General features: G+C 42.6%; 1 protein-coding gene and 1 long non-coding RNA gene across 4 annotated transcripts; both read left to right on the top strand.

The window, feature by feature from the left end:
- Positions 1–3592: 3592 nt before the first annotated feature.
- On the top strand, positions 3593–4588 carry LOC116374629 (uncharacterized). Its single transcript, XR_004210521.1, has 3 exons — positions 3593–3653; positions 3966–4117; positions 4263–4588. It is a non-coding gene; the product is annotated as an uncharacterized LOC116374629 (long non-coding RNA).
- A 5684-nt stretch (positions 4589–10272) lies between these two features.
- On the top strand, positions 10273–20663 carry vps37c (VPS37C subunit of ESCRT-I). 3 transcript variants are annotated; one of them, XM_031828429.1, is made up of 5 exons: positions 10273–10392; positions 12093–12201; positions 13100–13271; positions 17252–17334; positions 17633–20663. In XM_031828429.1, the coding sequence occupies exons 2-5, from the start codon at positions 12109–12111 to the stop codon at positions 18338–18340; spliced, it is 1056 nt and encodes a 351-aa protein (XP_031684289.1). In that variant the 5' UTR covers positions 10273–10392; positions 12093–12108; the 3' UTR covers positions 18341–20663. The 3 variants fall into 3 exon arrangements, with proteins under 3 accessions (XP_031684289.1, XP_020342958.1, XP_020342957.1); XM_020487369.2 differs by lacking the exon at positions 10273–10392 and adding an exon at positions 10490–10682; XM_020487368.2 differs by lacking the exon at positions 10273–10392 and adding an exon at positions 10490–10705.
- The last annotated feature ends 1687 nt before the right edge of the window (positions 20664–22350 follow it).

Below are 22350 nucleotides of genomic sequence, written 5' to 3'. Positions count from 1 at the left end.
CAGTACACCACTATTATATAGAAAAGAAAGTAGGTTAATTCTGGAAGATCGGATCTTTGGATTGGTTCAGCTGGGGTGTAGTCTGTAGTCTTCCGCCATTGGCTCAGTAGTCTGTCCGTCATCGTAGAATCCTCTTCGGGCATTCAACGTTCAGCTACAACGGAGATCATGTGTGTGTGCGCTGGTTTTGGCCATTAGTGTAATGCGGGAGCTATCCTGTAGGGGACCCCACAGGCTCAACTCTGAGTTGTAGCCCTTTATCAACAATAGTTTGGTCACCTGCATAAGAAATAGCATTTCTCTACACCATCTAGTGTCCAAACTCGCACCTGTGCTGGAATAATACATGATGTCCTTTCTCTTGCATTTCAAAGATGATGGTGCAAAAGAATGTTTTCTTTGTATTATCTTTTACCAGATCTAATGTGTTATATTCTCCTACATTCCTTTCACATTTCCACAAACGTCAAATTGTTTCCTTTCAAATGGTACCAAGAATATGCATATCTTTGCTTCAGCACCTGAGCTACAGGCAGTTAAAGTTGGGTATGTCATTTTAGGCGAAAATTGAAAAAAAGTGTCTGATCCTTAATGGATTGTCATTTCTCTTTGCTTATTTGAGCTGTTCTTGCCATAGTATTTTACCAAGTAGGGCTATCTTCTGTATACCAACCCTACCCTGTCACAACACAAAAGGAAAAAATTCCACATTCATTTTTTTGAAATCCATTCCAGGTGACTACCTCATGAAACAACTGGTTGAGAGAATGGCAAGAATGGACAAAGCTGTCATCAAGGCAAAAGGTGGCAACTTTGAAGAATCTCAAATGTTAAATATATTTTGATTTAACACTTTTTTTTTTTTTTTGTTACTACATGATTCCATATGTGTTATTTCATAGTTTTGATGTCTTCACTATTATTCTACAATGTAGAAAATAGCAAAAATAAAGAAACTCTTGAATGAGCGGTTGTGTCCAAACTTTTGAATGGTACTGTACATGTATTTAAAGTAGTAGAAAGTATTTAGTCCAATTATTCATAGCATGCAATGACTACATCAAGCTTGTGACTCTACAAATTTGTTATATATATTCGCTGTTTGTTTTGGTTCTGTTTCAGATTTTTTTTTGTGCTCAATAGAAATGAATGGTTCATAATGTACAGTTGAAGTCCGAAGTTCACATAAACCTTAGCCAAATACATTTAAACTGTTTTTCACAATTCATGACATTTAATTTGAGTTAAAAAAAACTGTCTTAGGTCAGTTAGGATTACCACTTTCACTTTTAAGAATGTGAAATGTCAGAATAATAGTAGAGTGATTTATTTCAGCTTTTATTTCTTTCATCACATTCCCAGTGGGTCAGAAGTTTACATACACTCAATTAGTATTTGGTAGCATTGCCTTTAAATTGTTTAACTTGGGTCAAACGTTTCGGGTAGCCTTCCACAAGCTTCCAAAAATAAGTTGGGTGAATTTTGGCCCATTCCTCCTGACAGAGCTGGTATACCGGAGTCAGGTTTGTAGGCCTCCTTGCTCGCACACGCTTTTTCAGTTCTGCCCACAAATTTTCTATAGGATGGGTGGTCAGGTCTTTGATGGCCACTCCAATACCTTGACTTTGTTGTCCTTAAGCCATTTTGCCACAAATTCGGAAGTATGCTTGGGGTCATTGTCCACTTGGAAGACCCATTTGCGACCAAGCTTTAACTTCTTGACTGTCTTGAGATGTTGCTTCAATATATCCACCAAATTTTCCTCCCTCATGAAGCCATCTATTTTGAAGTGCACAAGACCCTCCTGCAGCAAAGCAACCTCACATCATGATGATGCTACCCCCATGCTTCACAGTTGGGATGGTGTTCTTCGGCTTGCAAGCCTCCCCCTTTTTCCTCAACATAACGATGGTCATTATGGCCAAACAGTTCTATTTTTGTTTAATCAGACTAAAGGACATTTCTCCAAAGTACAATCTTTGTCCCCATGTGCAGTTGCAAACCGTAGTCTGGCTTTTTTATGGCAGTGGCTTCTTCCTTGTTCAGTGGCCTTTCAGGTTATGTCGATTTAGGACTTGTTTTACTGTGGATATAGATATTTTTGAACCTGTTTCCTCCAGCATCTTCACAAGGTCCTTTGCTGTTCTGGGATTGATTTGCACTTTTCGCACCAAAGTACGTTCATCTCTAGGAGGCAGAACACGTCTCCTTCCTAAGCGGTATGGCGGCTGAGTGGTCCCATGGTGTTTTTACTTGCGTACTATTGTTTTTACAGATGAAGGTGGTACCTTCAGGCATTTGGAAATGTCTCCCAAGGATGAACCAGACTTGTGGAGGTCCTATTTTTTTTTTTTTGTGAGGTCTTGGCTGATTTCTTTTTATTTTCCCATGATGTCAAGCAAAGAGGCACTGAGTTTGAAGGTAGGCCTTGAAATACATCCACAGGTATACCTCCAATTGATGTCAATTAGCCTATCAGAAGCTTCTAAAGCCATGACATCATTTTCTGGAATATTCCAAACTGTTTAAAGGCACAGTCAACTTAGTGTATGTTAACGTCTGACCCACTGGAATTGTGATACAGTGAAATAATCTGTCTGTAAACAATTGTTTGTAGAATTACTTGTGTCATGCACAAAGTAGATGTCCTAACCGACTTACCAAAACTATAGTTAGTTGAAAAGAAATTTGTGGAGTGGTTGAAAACAAGTTTTCATGACTCCAACATAAGTGTATGTAAACTTCTGACTTCAACTGTATATTGTATTTAAGAATATGTTTCTAAACATTTCTACATTAATGTTAGACTCACAAATATGATATCCCCAAGTCATGCTAACCTCTCACCATTATAATAACAGGGGAGGGTAGCACTTTTTTGGGGGGGGGTATGATATTTGTGTTTCTGTAACTTTCTCACTCATCATTATTCAGGATTATCCATAATCATGGTAGCATCCACATTAATTCAGAAGTGTTTAGAAACATATTCTATTGTTATTTACAATAGAAGTGACTCAAATTGCACAATGGTGTTTACCATTCAATGGCCATAATAAATGGGTATGGTGACAGAGGGCAACCTTGTTTTATGCCTCTTGACAATTCAAAGTTCTCAGAGGAGTAACTGTTATTTATTAATTCACATAAAGGATTGTTCATGACTTTTACCCATTTTATGAGTTCAAAAATCCAGGGACATCTGCCATGAAAATTATACCTGGTTTCCCTCATTCTCATAGTTTTTCCTTTTATTTATAGTAGTTGTCTTATGTTGTGTCCAATATATCTTCCTTTTAACAATCCCGTCTGATCGTGATGAACAATGTCCGGTAGGACCTTTTTTTATTTGATCAGAAATACATTTTGCCAATATTTTTGCATCACAACATTGAAGGGTGACCATGTATTTGATACCATTCTACCAATTCCGCTCCAGCCATTACCATGAGCCTGTCCTCCCCAATTAAGGTGCCAAGCTTCACGTGGCTTCTGTTTATTTTATGTGATATAGTGTACATCATTGGATGGTTTGGCTTTATTTTTTCACATCTGTAGCAATTGAAACAACAGATATTGTTTATACTTTCTTTTAAAGTTTGATGGCAGGGTCGTTCGCCTTGGCCTGTGAGAAGTCTCCCAGCAGACAGCTAGTAAGTCATTACAACAGTCACGTTGCATTGCATGCACTGCTCTAACCGGGTGTAATAGATTCCATTATTTAAATGTCGACCTGTAAAGCAACTCACATGTTAGGCTGAACATGTTGCCCATAGGCTACTGTGCAATGTGTATACCCTATTACGTGCATGAGAAGATACATCCATTATATAGCAACATTTAGGTCCTATACCTTTTTTTTTTTTCTCTTAGGAACAATAAAGTTTATCGTATTTCATGTTTGGGGCCAGGAGATTTTCCTGTCTCTGCTTACTCTTTCTTCCATGTTGTGTCTTCCTCCCCAGCTGACGGGCTGTGCCTACACTAATGTGGCGGGCCTACTGGCTCTGTGTTTGTACAGCGTCTCCCTACACTCCGTCCAGGGCTCTGCTGCACTCTGCCAAGCATCGACCTGTACACATGGGCTGCACAAAAGTGCCCAGGAGAGTACCTAGAGGTAAGGAATGATTTGTGGGTGGTTCGTGTGTGTGTGTGGACAGTCAGTCTTGTTTGCCACTATGCTATTTTAGTGCCCTGTATTGTGTGTGTGTGGCACTGTTTTTTTTTGTGTTTATCCTTCCTTGTGCTTTTCTCTGTCCCAGGAGTTCTTCAGGAGTCTCACAGTCCTACTCATCGTTTATGACTTGGGTGCTCTTACCCTCCACTCTCTCCTCCCTTTCTCTGCACTCAAGGGACTTGGAGTGAGACTGTGCCGAATGATCAATTAATCAATTAGTCAAACTGATTAACCAATGGATGCTAGTTGAAAAACCTGTTTTAGAAAAATATTGATCTGTTTAATCCAATTTTTCTCAGTGACCACATTTCCTTTAACTTGTTTGAGTTTGTTTATTTCATGGGTTTGTTTGTTCCTTTCGAGCTTTACAGGCTTACAATGTTTTGAGAAACCTAATAAAATAATTTGTATGAACTCCGTGGACTGATGCTTATTTAGATTGAGGGTTGTGTGTTCAGTGTAAGGTCACTGCTGGCTTTTTATAATAACCTATAAATATCAGTAAAATGGTATAGAATCAGCTTGATCCCCTCTGTCAGTGGTATTGTCCCCATAAAGAAAATGATAATTAAAAACAGGTTCAGCCCCTGGTTCGACCGTGATCTTACAGAGTTACTCCACCTCAAGAATTGCATTTGGCGAAAGACTCGGAACACGCATACTCAGGCTGACTGGCTCTTGTTCAGGCAAATGAGAAATAAGTGCACTCAGGCTATCCGGAAGGCCAAAGTTAGTTACTTTAAGGAGTAGTTCTCGCTCTGTGGGTCTAACCCCAAGAAGTTCTGGATAACTGTTAAAGACCTGGAGAATAAACCCTCCTCAGAGCTGCCCATGTCCCTTAAAGTTGATGTGACTGTTACTGACAAGAAGCACATGGCTGAGCTCTTTAATCACCACTTCATTAAGTCAGGTTCCTATTTGACTCAGCCATGCCTCCTTGCCCATCCAACATTTCCTCATCTTCCACCCCTTCTGATGCGACTATCCCCGATGCTTTTTCCCCTGCCCCACTACAAAGTTTCTCTCTGCAGGAGTCACTGAGTCCGAGGTGCTAAAGGAGCTCCTGAAACTTGACCCCAAAAAACATCTGGGTCCGATGGTTTAGACCCTTTCTTAAGTTTGCTGCCCCTATCATCTCCAAATCTATCTCAGACCTTTTTAACCTGTCTCTCCTTTCTGGGGATGTTCCCATTGCTTGGAAGGCAGCTACGGTTCGTCCTTTATTTAAAGGGTAGATCAAGCTGATCCTAACTGTTATAGGCCTGTTTATATTTTGCCCTGTTTATCAAAAGTGTTGGAAAAACTTGTCAATAATCAATTGACTGGCTTTCTTGATGTCTATAGTATTCTCTCTGGTATGCAAGTGGGTTTCCTCTCAGGTTATGGATGTGTCACTGCAACCTTAAAGGTCCGCAATGATGTCCCCATTGCCCTTGATTCTAAGCAATGTTGTGCTGCTATTTTTATTGACTTGGCCAAAGCTTTTGAAACGTTAGACCATTCCATTCATGTAGGCCGGCTAAGGAGTATTGGTGTCTCTGATGGGGTCTTTGGCCTGGTTTGCTAACTACTTTACTCAAAGAGTGCAATGTACAGTGGGGCAAAAAAGTATTTAGTCAGCCACCAATTGTGCAAGTTCTCCTACTTAAGATCAGAGAGGCCTGTAATTTTCATCGGTACACTTCAACTATGACAGACAAAATGAGAAATAAAAAAAGAAAATCACATTGTAGGATTTTTAATGAATTTATTTGCAAATGATGGTGGAAAATAAGCATTTGGTCACCTACAAACAAGCAAGATTTCTGGCTCTCACAGACCTGTAACTTCTTCTTTAAGAGGCTCCTCTGTCCTCCACTCGTTACCAGTATTAATGGCACCTGTTTGAACTTGTTGTCAGTATAAAAGACACCTGTCCACAACCTCAAACAGTCACACTCCAAACTCCACTATGGCCAAGACCAAAGAGCTGTCAAAGGACACCAGAAACAAAATTGTAGACCTGCACCAGGCTGGGAAGACTGAATCTGCAATAGGTAAGCAGCTTGGTTTGAAGAAATCAACTGTGGGAGCTATTATTAGGAAATGGAAGACATACAAGACCACTGATAATCTCCCTCGATCTGGGGCTCCACGCAAGGTCTCACCCCGTGGGGTCAAAATGATCACAAGAACGGTGAGCAAAAATCCCAGAACCACACAGGGGGACCTAGTGAATGACCTGCAGAGGGCTAGGACCAAAGTAACAAAGCCTACCATCAGTAACACACTACGCCGCCAGGGACTCAAATCCTGCAGTGCCAGACGTGTCCCCCTGCTTAAGCCAGTACATGTCCAGGCCCGTCTGAAGTTTGCTAGAGAGCATTTGGATGATCCAGAAGAAGATTGGGAGAATGTCATATGGTCAGATGAAACCAAAATATAACTTTTTGGTAAAAACTCAAGTCGTCGTGTTTGGAGGACAAAGAATGCTGAGTTGCATCCAAAGAACACCATACCTACGGTGAAGCATGGGGGTGGAAACATGATGCTTTGGGGCTGTTTTTCTGCAAAGGGACCAGGACGACTGATCCGTGTAAAGGAAAGAATGAATGGGGCCATGTATCGTGAGATTTTGAGTGAAAACCTCCTTCCATCAGCAAGGGCATTGAAGATGAAAAGTGGCTGGGTCTTTCAGCATGACAATGATCCCAAACACACCGCCTGGGCAACGAAGGAGTGGCTTCGTAAGAAGCATTTCAAGGTCCTGGAGTGGCCTATCCAGTCTCCAGATCTCAACCCCATAGAAAATCTTTGGAGGGAGTTGAAAGTCTGTGTTGCCCAGCAACAGCCCCAAAACATCACTGCTCTAGAGGAGATCTGCATGGGCCAAAATACCAACAACAGTGTGTGAAAACCTTGTGAAGACTTACTGAAAATGTTTGACCTCTGTCATTGCCAACAAAGGGTATATAACAAAGTATTGAGAAACTTTTGTTATTGACCAAATACTTCTTTTCCACCATAATTTGCAAATAAATTCATTAAAACTCCTACAATGTGATTTTCTGGATTTTTTTTCTCATTTAGTCTGTCATAGCTGAAGTGTACCTATGATAAAAATTACAGGCCTCTCTCATATTTTTAAGTGGGAGAACTTGCACAATTGGCTGACTAAATACTTTTTTGCCCCACTGTATAAAGTCAGAAAATCTGCTGTCTCAGCCACTGCCTGTCACCAAGAGATTACCTCAAGGCTCAATCCTAGGCCCCACGCTCTTCTTAATTTACATCAACAACATAGCTCAGACAGTAAGAAGCTCTCTCATACATTTATATGCAGATGATACAATCTTATACTCAGCTGGCCCCTTCCGGATTTTGTGTTAAACCCTCTACAACAAAGCTTTCTTAGTGTCCAACAAGCTTTGTCTACCGTTAACCTTGTTCTGAACACCTCCAAAACAAAGGTAATGTGGTTTGGTAAGAAGAATGCCCCTCTCCCCACAGGTGTTATTACTACCTCTGAGGGTTTAGAGCTTGAGGTAGTCACCTCATACAAGTACTTAGGAGTATGGCTAGATGGTACACTGTCCTTCTCTCAGCACATATCAAAGCTGCAACCTAAAGTTAAATGTAGACTTTGTTTCCTCAATCATAGTCATTCCTCTTTCACCTCAGCTGCCAAAATAACCCTGATTCAGATGACCATCCTACCCATGCTAGATTACGGAGACATAATTTATAGAACGGCAGGTAAGGGTGCTCTCGAGCGGCTAGATGTTCTTAACCATTCGGCCATACCTTAGATTCTAAACTGTTATGGTCAAAACATAGATTCAATGGTTGCAAAGATGGGGAGAGGTCTAGCCGTACTAAAGAGATGCTCTGCTTTTTTGACACCACACTCCAAAAAGCAAGTTCTGCAGGCTCTAGTTTTATCTAATCTTGATTATTGTCCAGTCGTGTGGTCCAGTGCTGCAAGGAAAGACCTAGTTAAGTTGCAGCTGGCCCAGAACAGAGTGGCACGTGTTGCTCTTAATTGTAATCAGAGGGCTGATATAAATACTATGTGTGCCAGACTCTCTTGGCTGCCTTGCTATGTTGTTGTCTTAGGTCTCTCTTTATGTAGTGTTGTCTCTCTTGTCGTAATGTGTGTTTTGTCCTATATTTATACACTGCTCAAAAAATAAAGGGAACACTAAAATAACACATCCTAGATCTGAATGAATGAAATATTCTTATTAAATACTTTTTTCTTTACATAGTTGAATGTGCTGACAACAAAATCACACAAAAATTATCAATGGAAATCAACTCTATCAACCCATGGAGGTCTGGATTTGGAGTCACACTCAAAATTAAAGTGGAAAACCACACTACAGGCTGATCCAACTTTGATGTAATGTCCTTAAAACAAGTCAAAATGAGGCTCAGTAGTGTGTGTGGCCTCCACGTGCCTGTATGACCTCCCTACAATGCCTGGGCATGCTCCTGATGAGGTGGCGGATGGTCTCCTGAGGGATCTCCTCCCAGACCTGGACTAAAGCATCCGCCAACTCCTGGACAGTCTGTGGTGCAACGTGGCGTTGGTGGATGGAGCGAGACATGATGTCCCAGATGTGTTCAATTGGATTCAGGTCTGGGGAACGGGCGGGCCAGTCCATAGCATCAATGCCTTCCTCTTGCAGGAACTGCTGACACACTCCAGCCACATGAGGTCTAACATTGTCTTGCATTAGGAGGAACCCAGGGTCAACCGCACCAGCATATGGTCTCACAAGGGGTCTGAGGATCTCATCTCGGTACCTAATGGCAGTCAGGCTACCTCTGGCGAGCGAGCACATGGGCTGTGCGGCCCCCCAAAGAAATGCCACCCCACACCATGACTGACCCACCGCCAAACCGGTCATGCTGGAGGATGTTGCAGGCAGCAGAACGTTCTCCACGGCGTCTCTAGACTCTTTCACGTCTGTCACATGTGCTCAGTGTGAACCTGCTTTCATCTGTGAAGAGCACAGGGCGCCAGTGGCGAATTTGCCAATCTTGGTGTTCTCTGGCAAATGCCAAACGTCCTGCAGGGTGTTGGGCTGTAAGCACAACCCCCACCTGTGGACGTCGGGCCCTCATACCACCCTCATGGAGTCTGTTTCTGACCGTTTGAGCAGACACATGCACATTTGTGGCCTGCTGGAGGTCATTTTGCAGGGCTCTGGCAGTGCTCCTCCTGCTCCTGCTTGCACAAAGGCGGAGGTAGTGGTCCTGCTGCTGGGTTGTTGCCCTCCTACGGCCTCCTCCACGTCTCCTGATGTACTGGCCTGTCTCCTGGTAGCGCATCCATGCTCTGGACAATACGCTGACAGACACAGCAAACCTTCTTGCCACAGCTCGCATTGATGTGCCATCCTGGATGAGCTGCACTACCTGAGCCACTTGTGTGGGTTATAGACTCCGTCTCATGCTACCACTAGAGTGAAAGCACCGCCAGCATTCAAAAGTGACCAAAACATCTGCCAGGAAGCATAGGAACTGAGAAGTGGTCTGTGGTCACCACCTGCAGAAGCACTCCTTTATTGGGGGTGTCTTGCTAATTGCCTATAATTTTCACCTGTTGTCTATTCCATTTGCACAACAGCATGTGAAATGTATTGTCAATCAGTGTTGCTTCCTAAGTGGACAGTTTGATTTCACAGAAGTGTGATTGACTTGGAGTTACATTGTGTTGTTCAAGTGTTCCCTTTATTTTTTTGAGCAGTGTATATTTTTAAAAAAAAGAATTTTTTTATTCCCAGCCCCGGTCCCTGCAGGAGGCCTTTTGGTAGGCCGTCGTTGTAAATAAAGAAGTTGTTCTTAACTGACTTGACTAGTTAAATAAAGGTTAAATAAATCAATAAAATAAAAAAATAACAAATAACATATTCTTTCCATACTGTTAGAATGTTTCACTTGTGGATAGTCATTATTTTTTGGATATAGTGCTGCCAATATGTTTTATTAGTAAGCATTTATAGTGAGAGTCATGATGACAGATATTGGCCGTTGACATAATGTTTCCAGTTCTTCCAACCAGACTTCCTTTACTTTACTGGTTACCTCCCTGCTGGCATTCATGGAATACTCTTGTCACGTAGGGGTGGATTTCCCTTCAAATCAGCTGCGCGCTGGATGAAACCATTGCCCCAAGAAGTGGACGTACTGTCAAAGAAAACTGTTCATGCTATCTAAAGATTCGTGTGGTAAAAACAGCAACACGATCACAATATATTTGAATTTTCTTTAGTTGGAAAGGTCATTAAATTATTGACACTGCATTTAATAACCCCCCACGGAAGCAGAATATGGGTCATTCCAAAAATGGCGGCGGTTTCTGGTAGTGTGAAGTGAAACTTTCCAAATATTGCTGATAAAACATAGCTATTCTTTAATCTATTTTTATGATTGTCGTCGTGCAGATATTAAAGTAATTATTGTTGGACTACTGCTGTATCTGACATCAAGCAACACGGTCGAATGAAGATCGCGAACGGTGGGCTTTCCTCAAAGTTGACGGTAGCAAGATTGCCTTTCATTGAATGTGATCATAACGATTGTTGTTGTCATCCCTACACGGAACTCGAACAACCCGTTAAGGCTAGCTAGCACGTAAAATTGTGTTAGATTCGTCTTTTACCGGTTATTTGTCCTCAACCAGATTGCCTTGTTTGTATATTGGGGTCAGGGCTCCCGTGCGCGTTTTACGTCATCCGTCACACGCAGCATAACATAAGTAATGTTGCCCTCTAACTTGCTTTATAATGTGATAGCCAGTCTGCTTCCTGTGGCTAACTATAGCTGGTTGACAACAGTATTAGTGTTGGTTAGCTGATGGCAAGCCATCAATCAAGATAGCTAGGGTGCGTTTTAGCAGGGCACAATGTTGTGTAGCGTTACAAACATGCCTTTCTGACATGTAGAATAAGGAACCACAACGACAGATGTCAGCTCCCACTCAGCCCAGTCAAAGCTCTTCTCTGTCCTGGGACCCCACTGGTGGAACAAGCTTCCCCCCCCTAATGTCAGGACAGCGGAGTCCCAGCCCATCTTTTGCAAAATTTATTTGAAACCCTAACTCATCAAAAGAGTATCTTAAATAAGAAAATAATTCTCTGCAATTGTCTTTTCCTGCTAGCACTGGCTTTGTTGATAATTTACTTTGAGGGAAAATGTACATAGGGGTGTGGTAGCAAGACTGTGGTGTGTTGTCTCACCTAATTATCTTAACATGCATGCACTAATTGTAAGTCTCTCTTCGTTTAGTTTGGTTTATCAAAGCATAAAATGTATGTGGTAGAGCTTGGGCGATAAACCGAAAATCATAGACATATCAAATTTTAACACCCCGACCTTACCGATCACTTATCACATCCATTTTGCTGATATCGTTCATTACGATAAGTAACCTATACTAGAGAAATGTGAAGTTTTGAATGAAATAAGTTTGCTAATATGGGTGAATCTAATGGGACAATTGATGGCTACAACCATCAAACTAGTAGTAGTTTAAAGGATAATAAAACACTTAAAAAACTGTGGTGCACATTAATGTTAAAAACGTATTGTTCTGTTTATCGTTATCTCATCAATTCAGGGAATTTATTGCAATATAGATTTTTGTCCATATCGCCCAGCTCTCGTATGTAGCATCATGGCAGAACAATGTAACATTTTAGTGCTCACATATAACTGCCAATTCTGTCTTGTAATGATAACGTTAGATTTTTGTCTAGAAAATAGATTTCCCATTTAATATTTGATCAGCCTGCCTGTTCATTTCTCAATTTGTGTGGATCTATTTTGTATCCTATCTGTTAGCTTTAAGTTTAATTTCTTAAATGATCTATGTTCGGTGTAAACAGGTGACATTGACAGCTCACTTTTCCCTCCATGTGATTGACAGCTGTCCTTGCAAATCAATGGACAAGCTTCAGGACCTCAGCCAATCCGAGTTGGAGGATTTGCTGGACAATACAGAGCGGGTGGAGTCCATGGCATTGGAATCTGATGAGGTAAGCAATCACGTCTTTTCTTTGTCTCATTGTCTGTCGATTGTGTCTTAAATAGATTGAGTTGTAGCCTGGTCCCAGATCTGTTTGTGCTCTAACCAACTCCTATGGTCATCTATTATTGTCATGTTTGGCGTGACAGTGTTTTTTTTTGTATCTGAGTAAGGGATAATGAATAGCCAAGTTGTCTATAGGGCCTATCTCTGAGCTGAGGCCTTGCTTTTTCTATCAGGTCACACGACTTGGCTATTACTCAGTGTAGGACCTAGATGAATGATTCATCAGAGGACGGACATCTAGGTCTCATCTCACTCTGACCAGTAGCAATGTCCAGGCTCATCCTGCCACCAACAGTCATATTTACTTCTCTTCCACCTTTGTCCATAAGTCCAAAACACTAACCAATGAGTTTCATTTGTTTGTCTCCACTCTTCACGTGGGGAGTTATGTTCACTAGATGTAGATGACCTGTTCCTGGCTAACTCGTCGTGTTAAGTTGCTGCTGTCTTGGCTAGCTAGGTCTGCCCTAAACAAAAAATCTGACTTTTGTCAAGCAGGTCTCAGAAGGCAGGACCTGGCAGCTTCTGTCATACACCGACTGGTAATGTTGTCATTCAACGTGTTGCCGTGGCGTCACGTACAGGAGGAGAGAGTAGTGCCCTGAGCAGGACTTGAACCCGGGTCGCCTGACCCCCAAGACGAACGCACTATACACAATCCCAATAACGCTATCCCAAATGGGAGCAATCCTATCATGCTGATCAAGGCTAGGGTCATTATGAGAATTAGCGAGCTATGGAAGTTCACGTCCGGTCGCTACAATGTCTGTCGTACATAGTCCCGGTCAAAAAGACATGAAGGAAATACAATGTATTATGGACTCCTCCTTCCTCGTCTATAGATTCAGAACATCCAGCTGGAGAGGGAGATGGCACTGGCCTCCAACCGTAACCTGGCAGAACAGAACCTGGACATGAAGCCTCGCCTGGAGAGACAGAGAGAACATCTAGTGGAGAGATACTCTGAACTGGAGGGAGTCAGAGAGACCTACAGACAACACTGTGACCAGAAAGGTAAGGGATAGAGGGAGGGATGGGATGGAGCGATACTCTGAACTTGAGGATGTCAGAAAAACCTACAAACAGCACTGTACCCAGGGAGGGAGGGAGGGAGGGAGGGATGAGATGGGAGGTTCTTGATGGATAATAGATAGAGATGAAGAAAAGCAACATTATAGAGGAAGAGAGAGGGGATATGGAAATATAAGTAGCAAGATGGAGCGATGAGCGGGAGGGAGACACAGACAGACGGCAGGAACAGACTTGAGAGAGATTGTGTAGTGTAGGGATAGATCTTGTCTGGCCTGTTCAGATCCTGGACACTCAGTTCGTCTCTACTAGTCAAACACAGTCACTGCGTCCCAAAAGCACTCTCTCGCCTATATAGTGCACTGCTTAGGTAGTATAGGAAATGGGGTGCCATTTGGGGCTAAGCCTTGGTCTACTGGTTACACAGACACACAGATAGCCCCCCCCCCTCCCCCAGGCTTCCAGATCTGGCCTGTGTGTCTGTCTGCCAGGGTCTCCCTGGATACCACCCCATCAGCTCCCATTCCACTGCAGTCAGCTCTCGAAGCAGACCAGGCCGTGTGATCTGTGTACATGCACACATTACCTTCCCGCAGCCTTGTTTTGTCAGCTTTTCATAAGAAGCTGTGTTTGTGATGGTGTCAGTTTGCAGGGCTGGAATTGGGTACGGCTCATTATAGTTACGTCATATGTTTTTCCTAAAGGTGATTAGGTCATATGGAATGCGTTGTTATTTCGCCCCTGAATCAGTCCTCCGAGGGATTCACCTTGACTGGGTGTTAACCTTGCGCTTGCCCTCATTGAGAAGTCTACCAGAGGTATTTGAAGATGCATGAAAGTCGATTTCACTGTTGTGTGTATCCATGTTTATCCAACATTGAGCTTCATGAGATTTGTTTGTTCTCATATTTAAATGTGTTTTAATAGGCTTCGGCGGTACCCAGATTTTCATACCGTCCTCCTCTCATTCCGGGATTTACGGTGTTACCTGTATGGCACACATGGGGGCGCTAAAAACGCAAGAAAACCCATTGTGCTTCTATTACCAGAATGCTAGCAAAATCACATCAAATCAAATTTATTTATATAGCCCTTTGTACATCAGCTGATATCTCAAAGTGCTGTACAGAAACCCAGCCTAAAACCCCAAACAGCAAGCAATGCAGGTGTAGAAGCACGGTCTCTTACTGGTCTCTTAAAACCTGTTAAAGATAGGGCCGACTACTACCCCCTTTGGAGGAATTGCGTGCCCATAGTAAACAGAAAAAAAATATGTTAAAAATTGCTAATATATGCATATAATAATAATTATTGAATAGAAAACACTCTAAAGCTTCTAAAACCGTTCAAATTATGTCTGTATGTAAAGCAGAACTCTCAGGGCAGCCATTCTACCAAACTCTCTCTTGCCTTCATGAAAGTTGGACCAACTTTGACGTCATCGCCCCCACCCTTCCCAACCAGCTACAGACCTGGGAACAGTTCCTATCTCTTCAGCGCGGTGTCCTCTTTCAGTGGGGCCTCTCTTTGTGAGAATCGCGGCGCGCGCTCAAGTTTTGGCGGGCTGAAACCTCCGGGTCACGCGAAAATACCTGTACTTTCATGCGCACGTCTGGTCCGGAGCTCTCTTTCTTCCAGGATTGACCAAACAATTTCGGTTTGTCTGTTCGGGCTAAGGTTTGTTTTGCATGTTTAGAACATGTTTAAGCTTGATTCTGCACTTAGTTTGACCAGTTTAGTCGACATATAATATGTAATTTTGAAGTTTAGATGCGCATCGACTAGAATTTTGGCTGCATTTCAACCAGATTTTGTCGCGTTTGGTAACCTAAAGACACAGACTTGAAAACCAAACGCAGTTTTTGGTAAGTATAACTCCTTCCACGTCTTCTGATCGAAGAACATCAAAGGTAAGGGAATATTTATGTGTTAATTATGGGTTTCTGTGGACTCCGAGATAGAGGAGACATAATGCTAATTTCTGAGCGCCGTCTCATATTATAGCCCAGTGAACGAATTCTGTAACGTTAAAAATAAATGTAACACAGCGGTTGCATTAAGAAGAAGTGTATCTTTCTATCTATATGTAGAACATGTATATTTAGTCAAAGTTTATGATGTGTATTGCTTGTTATCTGACGTTAGCTCCGGCAGATATCATAATTTCTCCGGACATTTGAGTAGCATTTTGTGAACATGCCGTCATTGTAAACAGAGATTTATGGATATAAATAGCATATTATTGAAAAAAACATAAATGTACTGTGTAACATGTCCTATTACTGTCATCTGATGAAGATTTTCAAAAGGTTAGTGAATTATTTTTCTTTTAATCCTGCGTTTGTTGATTGCATTTTTTGGCTATGCAAATTAGCTGTGTCTTTGGTGGTGGTTTGACATAAATATGTGCTATGTTTTCGCCGTAAAACATTTTAGAAATCTGACTTGCTGGCTAGATGAACAAGGTGTTTATCTTTCATTTGAGCTATTGGACTTGTTAATGTGTGGAGGTTAAATATTTCTAAGAATATTTTTGCGTTCCGTGCGCCACCGTTCCAGCTGAATGTGGGAGGGGTCGTTCCCAAAAGGGAACCCTAAAGCACATAGATGCTGTTAGCTAAGTGCTAACAAGCGAAAACGAACAAATGCATTGCAAATCCAGCTCATAAAGTTATACAAGCATAGTTAGTAACTACCGAATGACGTTTTTGGAGAGTGTGGATGTTTACGAGAGAAATCGCGCAAATGAACAAAGTTTTGGCGCGTGCTTTTCTGAAGGTAGAGCTGCATGTGTACATGGAGGAGAAAGAAAACTATTAGTAGGAAGCACAGGGGGTGAAAAATGGCTACATTTAGAAGTGAATTGCGTACAATTGTAACTTCATCACCTCTTGTGTGCCGCACAACTGGGATTCGCCGATAGGTATCAAACGCTACGGACTCACTAGCTCGCTTTCTCCCGTTGTGCCATTTACAAACAAACACGTCTCAACTGTTCTGGCGAACAACGGTAAGATTCATAATGTAAAATAATGTGACGGGTGAAATGAAGAACGCAATCTGCTTTATTTCCTAACGTATTGTACAAGTTGCCTGCGGGTAATAACTTAAAAAGTAGATACAAATGTTCCAATTTATTGAAAAACTTCAGCTAAGTAGTTTTGACGGTATTGAAAAAACCAGCCTGTAGCTTTTTCCCAAATACCCCGGGATATGGTATATACAGTATACCTCCCAAGCCTACTGTTTAACGTGGCGTGAAGCGTTGTGCTGTCGGTGTTGTGTGTGTCTACGGGGACTGAGAAGCTTGGCGTGACATTGAAGTGTGGGAGGTGTTTATGCCCCTTTCTCTTTCTTTCGCCCTTTTTCTCTCTTACACTCCCTCCCTCTATATCGGTCTCTTACACTCCCTCCCTCCCTCTATATTGGTCTCTTACACTCCCTCCCTCTATATTGGTCTCTTACACTCCCTCCCTCTATACTGGTCTCTTACACTCCCTCCCTCTATACTGGTCTCTTACACTCACACACTCCTTCCCTCTATACTGGTCTCTTACACTCACACACTCCTTCCCTCTATACTGGTCTCTTACACTCACACACTCCTTCCCTCTATACTGGTCTCTTACACTCACACACTCCTTCCCTCTATACTGGTCTCTTACACTCTCACACTCCTTCCCTCTATATTGGTCTCTTACACTCTCACACTCCTTCCCTCTATACTGGTCTCTTACACTCTCACACTCCTTCCCTCTATACTGGTCTCTTACACTCACACACTCCTTCCCTCTATACTGGTCTCTTACACTCACACACTCCTTCCCTCTATACTGGTCTCTTACACTCACACACTCCTTCCCTCTATACTGGTCTCTTACACTCACACACTCCTTCCCTCTATACTGGTCTCTTACACTCACTCCCTCTATATTGGTCTCTTACATTCTCTCTCTCCCCCCCAGATGGCATCATGGGGCAGGTATCACCAGAGGGGTTGTTCTCCAGACTCCAGACAGAGGGCGCCAGCACAGAGACTGAGTCAGAGGTGAGAGGCCACAGTGACAGACGACTCAGTCGGAAAATGAAACCGGCAGATTATACTGTTGACGAGATTGGGAAATGCCTATGTATCCTTAAACACAGAACCAATGGCGACAAAATTATCTACTCATCTCTTACTCTATTGAACACCGTACAGAGAACCAGCAGTTGGAATAAGACATAATTCTAATACTAAATAACATGTTCTCAGACATTGTCAATAGTGTGTCCATATTTACCCCGATCCCTCGCTCCCGTTCTTTAACACTCTTTTTCTCTCTCGCTCTCTCGCTCTCCATCAGAGTCTGGCAGATGAGTTTCTGGATGGCCAGCTGTCTCTGGACTCGTTCCTTGACCGCTTCCTCTCCCTCCGCTCCCTCGCTCACAAAAGACGAGTGCGGATAGAGAAACTGCAGGAGATCCTGCGCCAGAAGAAGGAGACCGCCGCCGTTGACGCCGGCTCCATGACATCACAAACAAGCGCCAATCAGGACCCAGCGACAACACAGTCATCGCCATGGAATCATCATCATCAAGCTCCTCAGCAACAACAACCGCAGCAGAATTCCAATCCCAACAATCACTCTAGCTTCCAAAACCCCTCTTCCCAAAATGGCCCTGGCTCCGCCCTACCTTACACCCCTTACCCCGTCTCCCCTCCTAACCCGACAGCCACTTCCGCAGGACCAGGCCCGTCCATTCCCCCAGGTCAATTTCCTCCCTATCCCAGCCCCGGCTCACCTTTCACCTCAGCGGCGAGCTACTCAGCCCGTCCCGCTTTCGGGCCTCCGGCCAATGCCTGCCCGTACCCCACCCAGTCCACGTTCCCTGGCGTCCCCGGCTCAGGGTCTGCGTTCGGGCAGTACAGCGCCCCCTACCCTTCTGTGTACCCTTACGGCGGGATTGAGGGGTATAGCTACCCCACGGGCCCTGCTCTGCCCAACTCTCAGTCCCCCACAGGCAGGCCATTATACAGGCCCGGGTTTGGAGTGCCACAGCCCTACTCCTGAACCTCCCTCTGCTCTCACCTCGTCACTCCTCTCCCACCACACATTCTCCAGTCTCTCCCTCATTTTGCTCTCTCTCTTTCTCTCTCTCTTTCTCTTTCTCTTTCTCTCTTTCTCTGTCTCTTTCTTTCTCTCTCTCTCCCTTTCTCTTTCTTTCTCTCTCTCTTTCTTTCTCTCTCTTCTCCTCCCCTCCTGTCATTCTCAAGTGCATAACTGTCTCAGGACCTCCCCTTGTGTTCCAATGTGTTGTTAGAAACACTCTCCCATTGGCTGTCGGGCCCCTTCACTCTCCCCTCTCTCTCCTCCTATTGGCTGTTGGCCCTTTCACTCTTCTCCCTCCCTTTGTGGAATACTGAGCCAATCAACGATACCTTGGCCACGTACGTTTCAGATAGAAATGGAGCTGACGTGACTCCTTATTCTACATGTCAGAGAGTCATGTTCTACATAAAATATATCTACACATGTATTCCTTATCGCTGGTTTCACCCCGTAGCACAAGTCCCTTGTGGCACTGTACGGTATACGCATTGGAGTACATTTGACTTGGTCTAACACCCATATCATTCTACACCGATGTCAGATGACATGTGTTGATCATATTCGTTCGTACATGATGATGTTAACTTAATACCCACCCGAACCAAAACGTTTTACAGGTGCAGTTCTGTTCAGGGATTCTCTTGTCCTGTAAACTGTCTTTGTCGCTCTTCGTTCTGGTTAGGAAGTACATAAGACATTACTAAAGAAGGAAAATCCCATTGAAATCATAGCAACTCTAGGACCTGTCCATGTAATCGTATTCATTCTGATCTAAAAGGCTAAACTGATCCTATATCAGTACTCCTACTCTGAGCGGCTTTATGAATGCGGGCCCTGGTCAGTGGTCATTTTGGAGACTTCAATAACCCTATCTTCTTTCTTATTCACCTGGCTCTGCATGTATGATGTTTGTTTCTATGCCAAATCTGGACATCTTTACAGGTGTAGGATCTTAGTTTGACCAGTTTCTCACAGCAGGAAAATAATCCTGCAGCAAAATGACATGTGGATTATAATGGAGGTTTTTGTAGGGTTTGATAAATTGTCAAGGCAAATGAAGTCTGAAATTAATAAGACAATTTTCCACCTTGAATACACTATAAGTTTGAATTTTCTGCTGTGCAGGAAATGTCCTGCAACAACAGGGCGATCAAGTTAAGATCCTACATCTGCATGTCCTACAAGTTTAGCTTCCAAGTCTTTTTTTTTTTCTTGACAGGATGTTTTGGTTGGTTGGTTTAGGTGTTTTGATGCCCATTGACAATGACGTCATTGTTTACAGAATCATATCTGTATTCTCTGTCGAGAATCATGCCTGTTTCTCTTCTCTCTGATCTCTCCGTTTTCTCACTTCACACTCTGTCTTTTCGTCTCTTCCCCTACGAGGCTCCCTTGGCGTGAAACTCACCTCTCGTCTTTCTCACCTCACTCTCTATTTCACCCTCTCTCCATAATCTGCCAGTCGACGTGAACTGACGCTTGACAATGATTACAATGAGGAAATAGTTTATTTCTGTAAGTTCACTTTCAATGAGAATAATATAATGTGATTTGTATAAATTATTAAAGCGCTGTGATCAATAACAGGTGACATGACATTAAAACAAGGGATTGATAGATTGCACCTCAAATGGAACCCTATTCCCTTAGGGCTCTGGTCAAAAGTAGTGCACTCCATAGGGAAGTGGGTGCCATTTTGGACTCGTCTGCCTGCTTTGGCTCAGAAAGCACAAGAGGAGAGAGCTGTTTACTGAGGGGTGGTTCTACAGAGATTCATACCGCCTTCACGACGACTCATACAGCATTCATAGACTCGTCTTAAAGTCGTGAGCTCCACAACCTTAATCGGTGGTCTTCAACAGAGCATTACTACATTGGTTGTCATCATGCCCCTATGAAGGTGTTATGAAGCTTCTGTTTAGTTATGTAGGGCTTCTTCCTCAGGTTAACTGGTTGGACTGACTGGTGACGTCTACGACCAGGGGGCCGTGTCTTAATGGGATTGTCACACTACAACTGTCCCAAATAGCACCCTACCCCTTACAAAAATGCACTACTTTTGACCAGAGCCCCTGTGGGCAGAGAATGGTGTTCCGTTTGGGAGACAAGCCTAACACTCTATTTTTAAGGAAGAAAAGATGAGTCAGAAATGGGGTTTTAGAAGCCCAACGGAGATACGCCGCATAAATAAGGGGAATATAAGAATACAAGCTTGGAGCTTGTTTTAAGTTTCTTTCCTTTTTTTTGGTGTGAATATTAATTAAATACTGAACTTGATCTAAGAGGGCTGTGTTCTGACTCGTAATTTGAATGATAAAAAAAAAATGTTTTATCTACTTATCTTTTCTCTGGTGTTGGGTGAAAATACAAATTCCACGATAACTGCCTGACGTGGGGTGAAAGTTAGTTTTGCCTGTTACTCCCAATTGCTTCAAGATTAATTCAATCGAATAGAACTTGATAAGAGTTTAATTGATTTGTTCTGAAAGGGCGTGGGCCTTGCTTGTTTTGTCTCGAACAGAGTTTACTATCAGGCCGTCGTTCCCCCTCGCTGATTGTGATGATCTTTTTCTGTTGTGGTTTGAGACGACCTAACCAGGGAGAAGAAAGAGAGAGAGAGAGCGACGGACCTCTGTGGGGAAAGGAGGCCACTGAAATACTAGGCGACTTCAGTGGAGGAAAAACTCCCACCTAACCTATCAAATATTCCTACTCCGTGATTATTGTCATCAATCAATTGTTGTGGAACGATTTCTGTAGCTGTAGTCTATAATATACAGTACAGTAGGTGTATGTAGGCTCAATTGTACATTTACTGAAAGACAAATAGCATACAAATTCATACTGTTACAGAACGATTTTTAAAAATGTGAGAAATTTAGATTTTTGTTTTTTTGTTTAACAACTCTAGGAGGAGGAGGGGAAAGCGGGATGGTCCTAGGTTTTGAATATTCAGTCAAAGTACGGAGAGAAGTGTCTCATAGAGAAAGGAGGAGGAGGAGGGCAATTTTTTTACGGGGCTTTCTACACATCTACGGCTCGGTAAACCAGAGACTGAAGATGAGAGAAAACGAGAGCAAAAGAGGGAGGGAATGGACGGGTGTGAACGAACAGAAAACATGAGTAATGGTTGAATTATGAAAAGAAAACATTAAGTACAGTGCCTTCAGAAAGCGTTCACACCCACACGACTTTTTCGAAATTTTGTTGTGTTACAGCCTGAATTTTAAATGGATTAAATGTTGACTTTTAGTCACTGGCCTACAAACAATACCTCATAATGTCTATATATATATATATATATATATATATATTATTATTTTTTTAAACAAATTAGTAAAAAATGAAAAGCTGAAATATCTTGAATCAATAAGTATTGAACCCCTTTGTTATGACAAGCCTAAATTAATTCAGGAGTAAAAATGTGCTGAACAAGTCCCATACGTTGCATTCACTCATTGTGTGTGCAATAATAGTGTTTGACATGATATTTGAAGGACTACCTCATCTCTGTGCCCCAGACATTAAATTATCTGTAAGGTCCCTCAGTCGAGCAGTAACTTTCAAACACAGATTCAACCACAAAGACCAGGGAGGTTTTCCAATGCCTCGCAAAGATGGGCACCTATAGATAGATGGGTAAGCATTTTTTTTAAAGCAGACATTGAATATCCCGTTGAACATGGTGAAGTTATTAAGTACACTTTGCATGGTGTATCAATGCACCCAGTCTCTTCGAAGATACAGGCTTCCTTCCTAACTCAGTTGCTGTTGACATGAAGGAAACCACTCAGGGATTTTCACCATGAGGCCAATAGTGACTTTAAAACAGTTACAGAGTTTAAGGGCTGTGAAAGGAGAAAACTGAAGATTGATAAACATTGTAGTTGCTCCACAATACTAACTTAATATTTCAAAACATGCATCCTGTTTGCAACAAGGCACTAAAGTAATACTGAAGTATAAAATGG

Source organism: Oncorhynchus kisutch, linkage group LG7 (assembly GCF_002021735.2).
Source record: "Oncorhynchus kisutch isolate 150728-3 linkage group LG7, Okis_V2, whole genome shotgun sequence".
NCBI lineage: Eukaryota > Metazoa > Chordata > Actinopteri > Salmoniformes > Salmonidae > Oncorhynchus > Oncorhynchus kisutch.
Note: the sequence above shows the minus strand (reverse complement) of the source record. Positions and strands in the feature narration are given on the sequence as shown.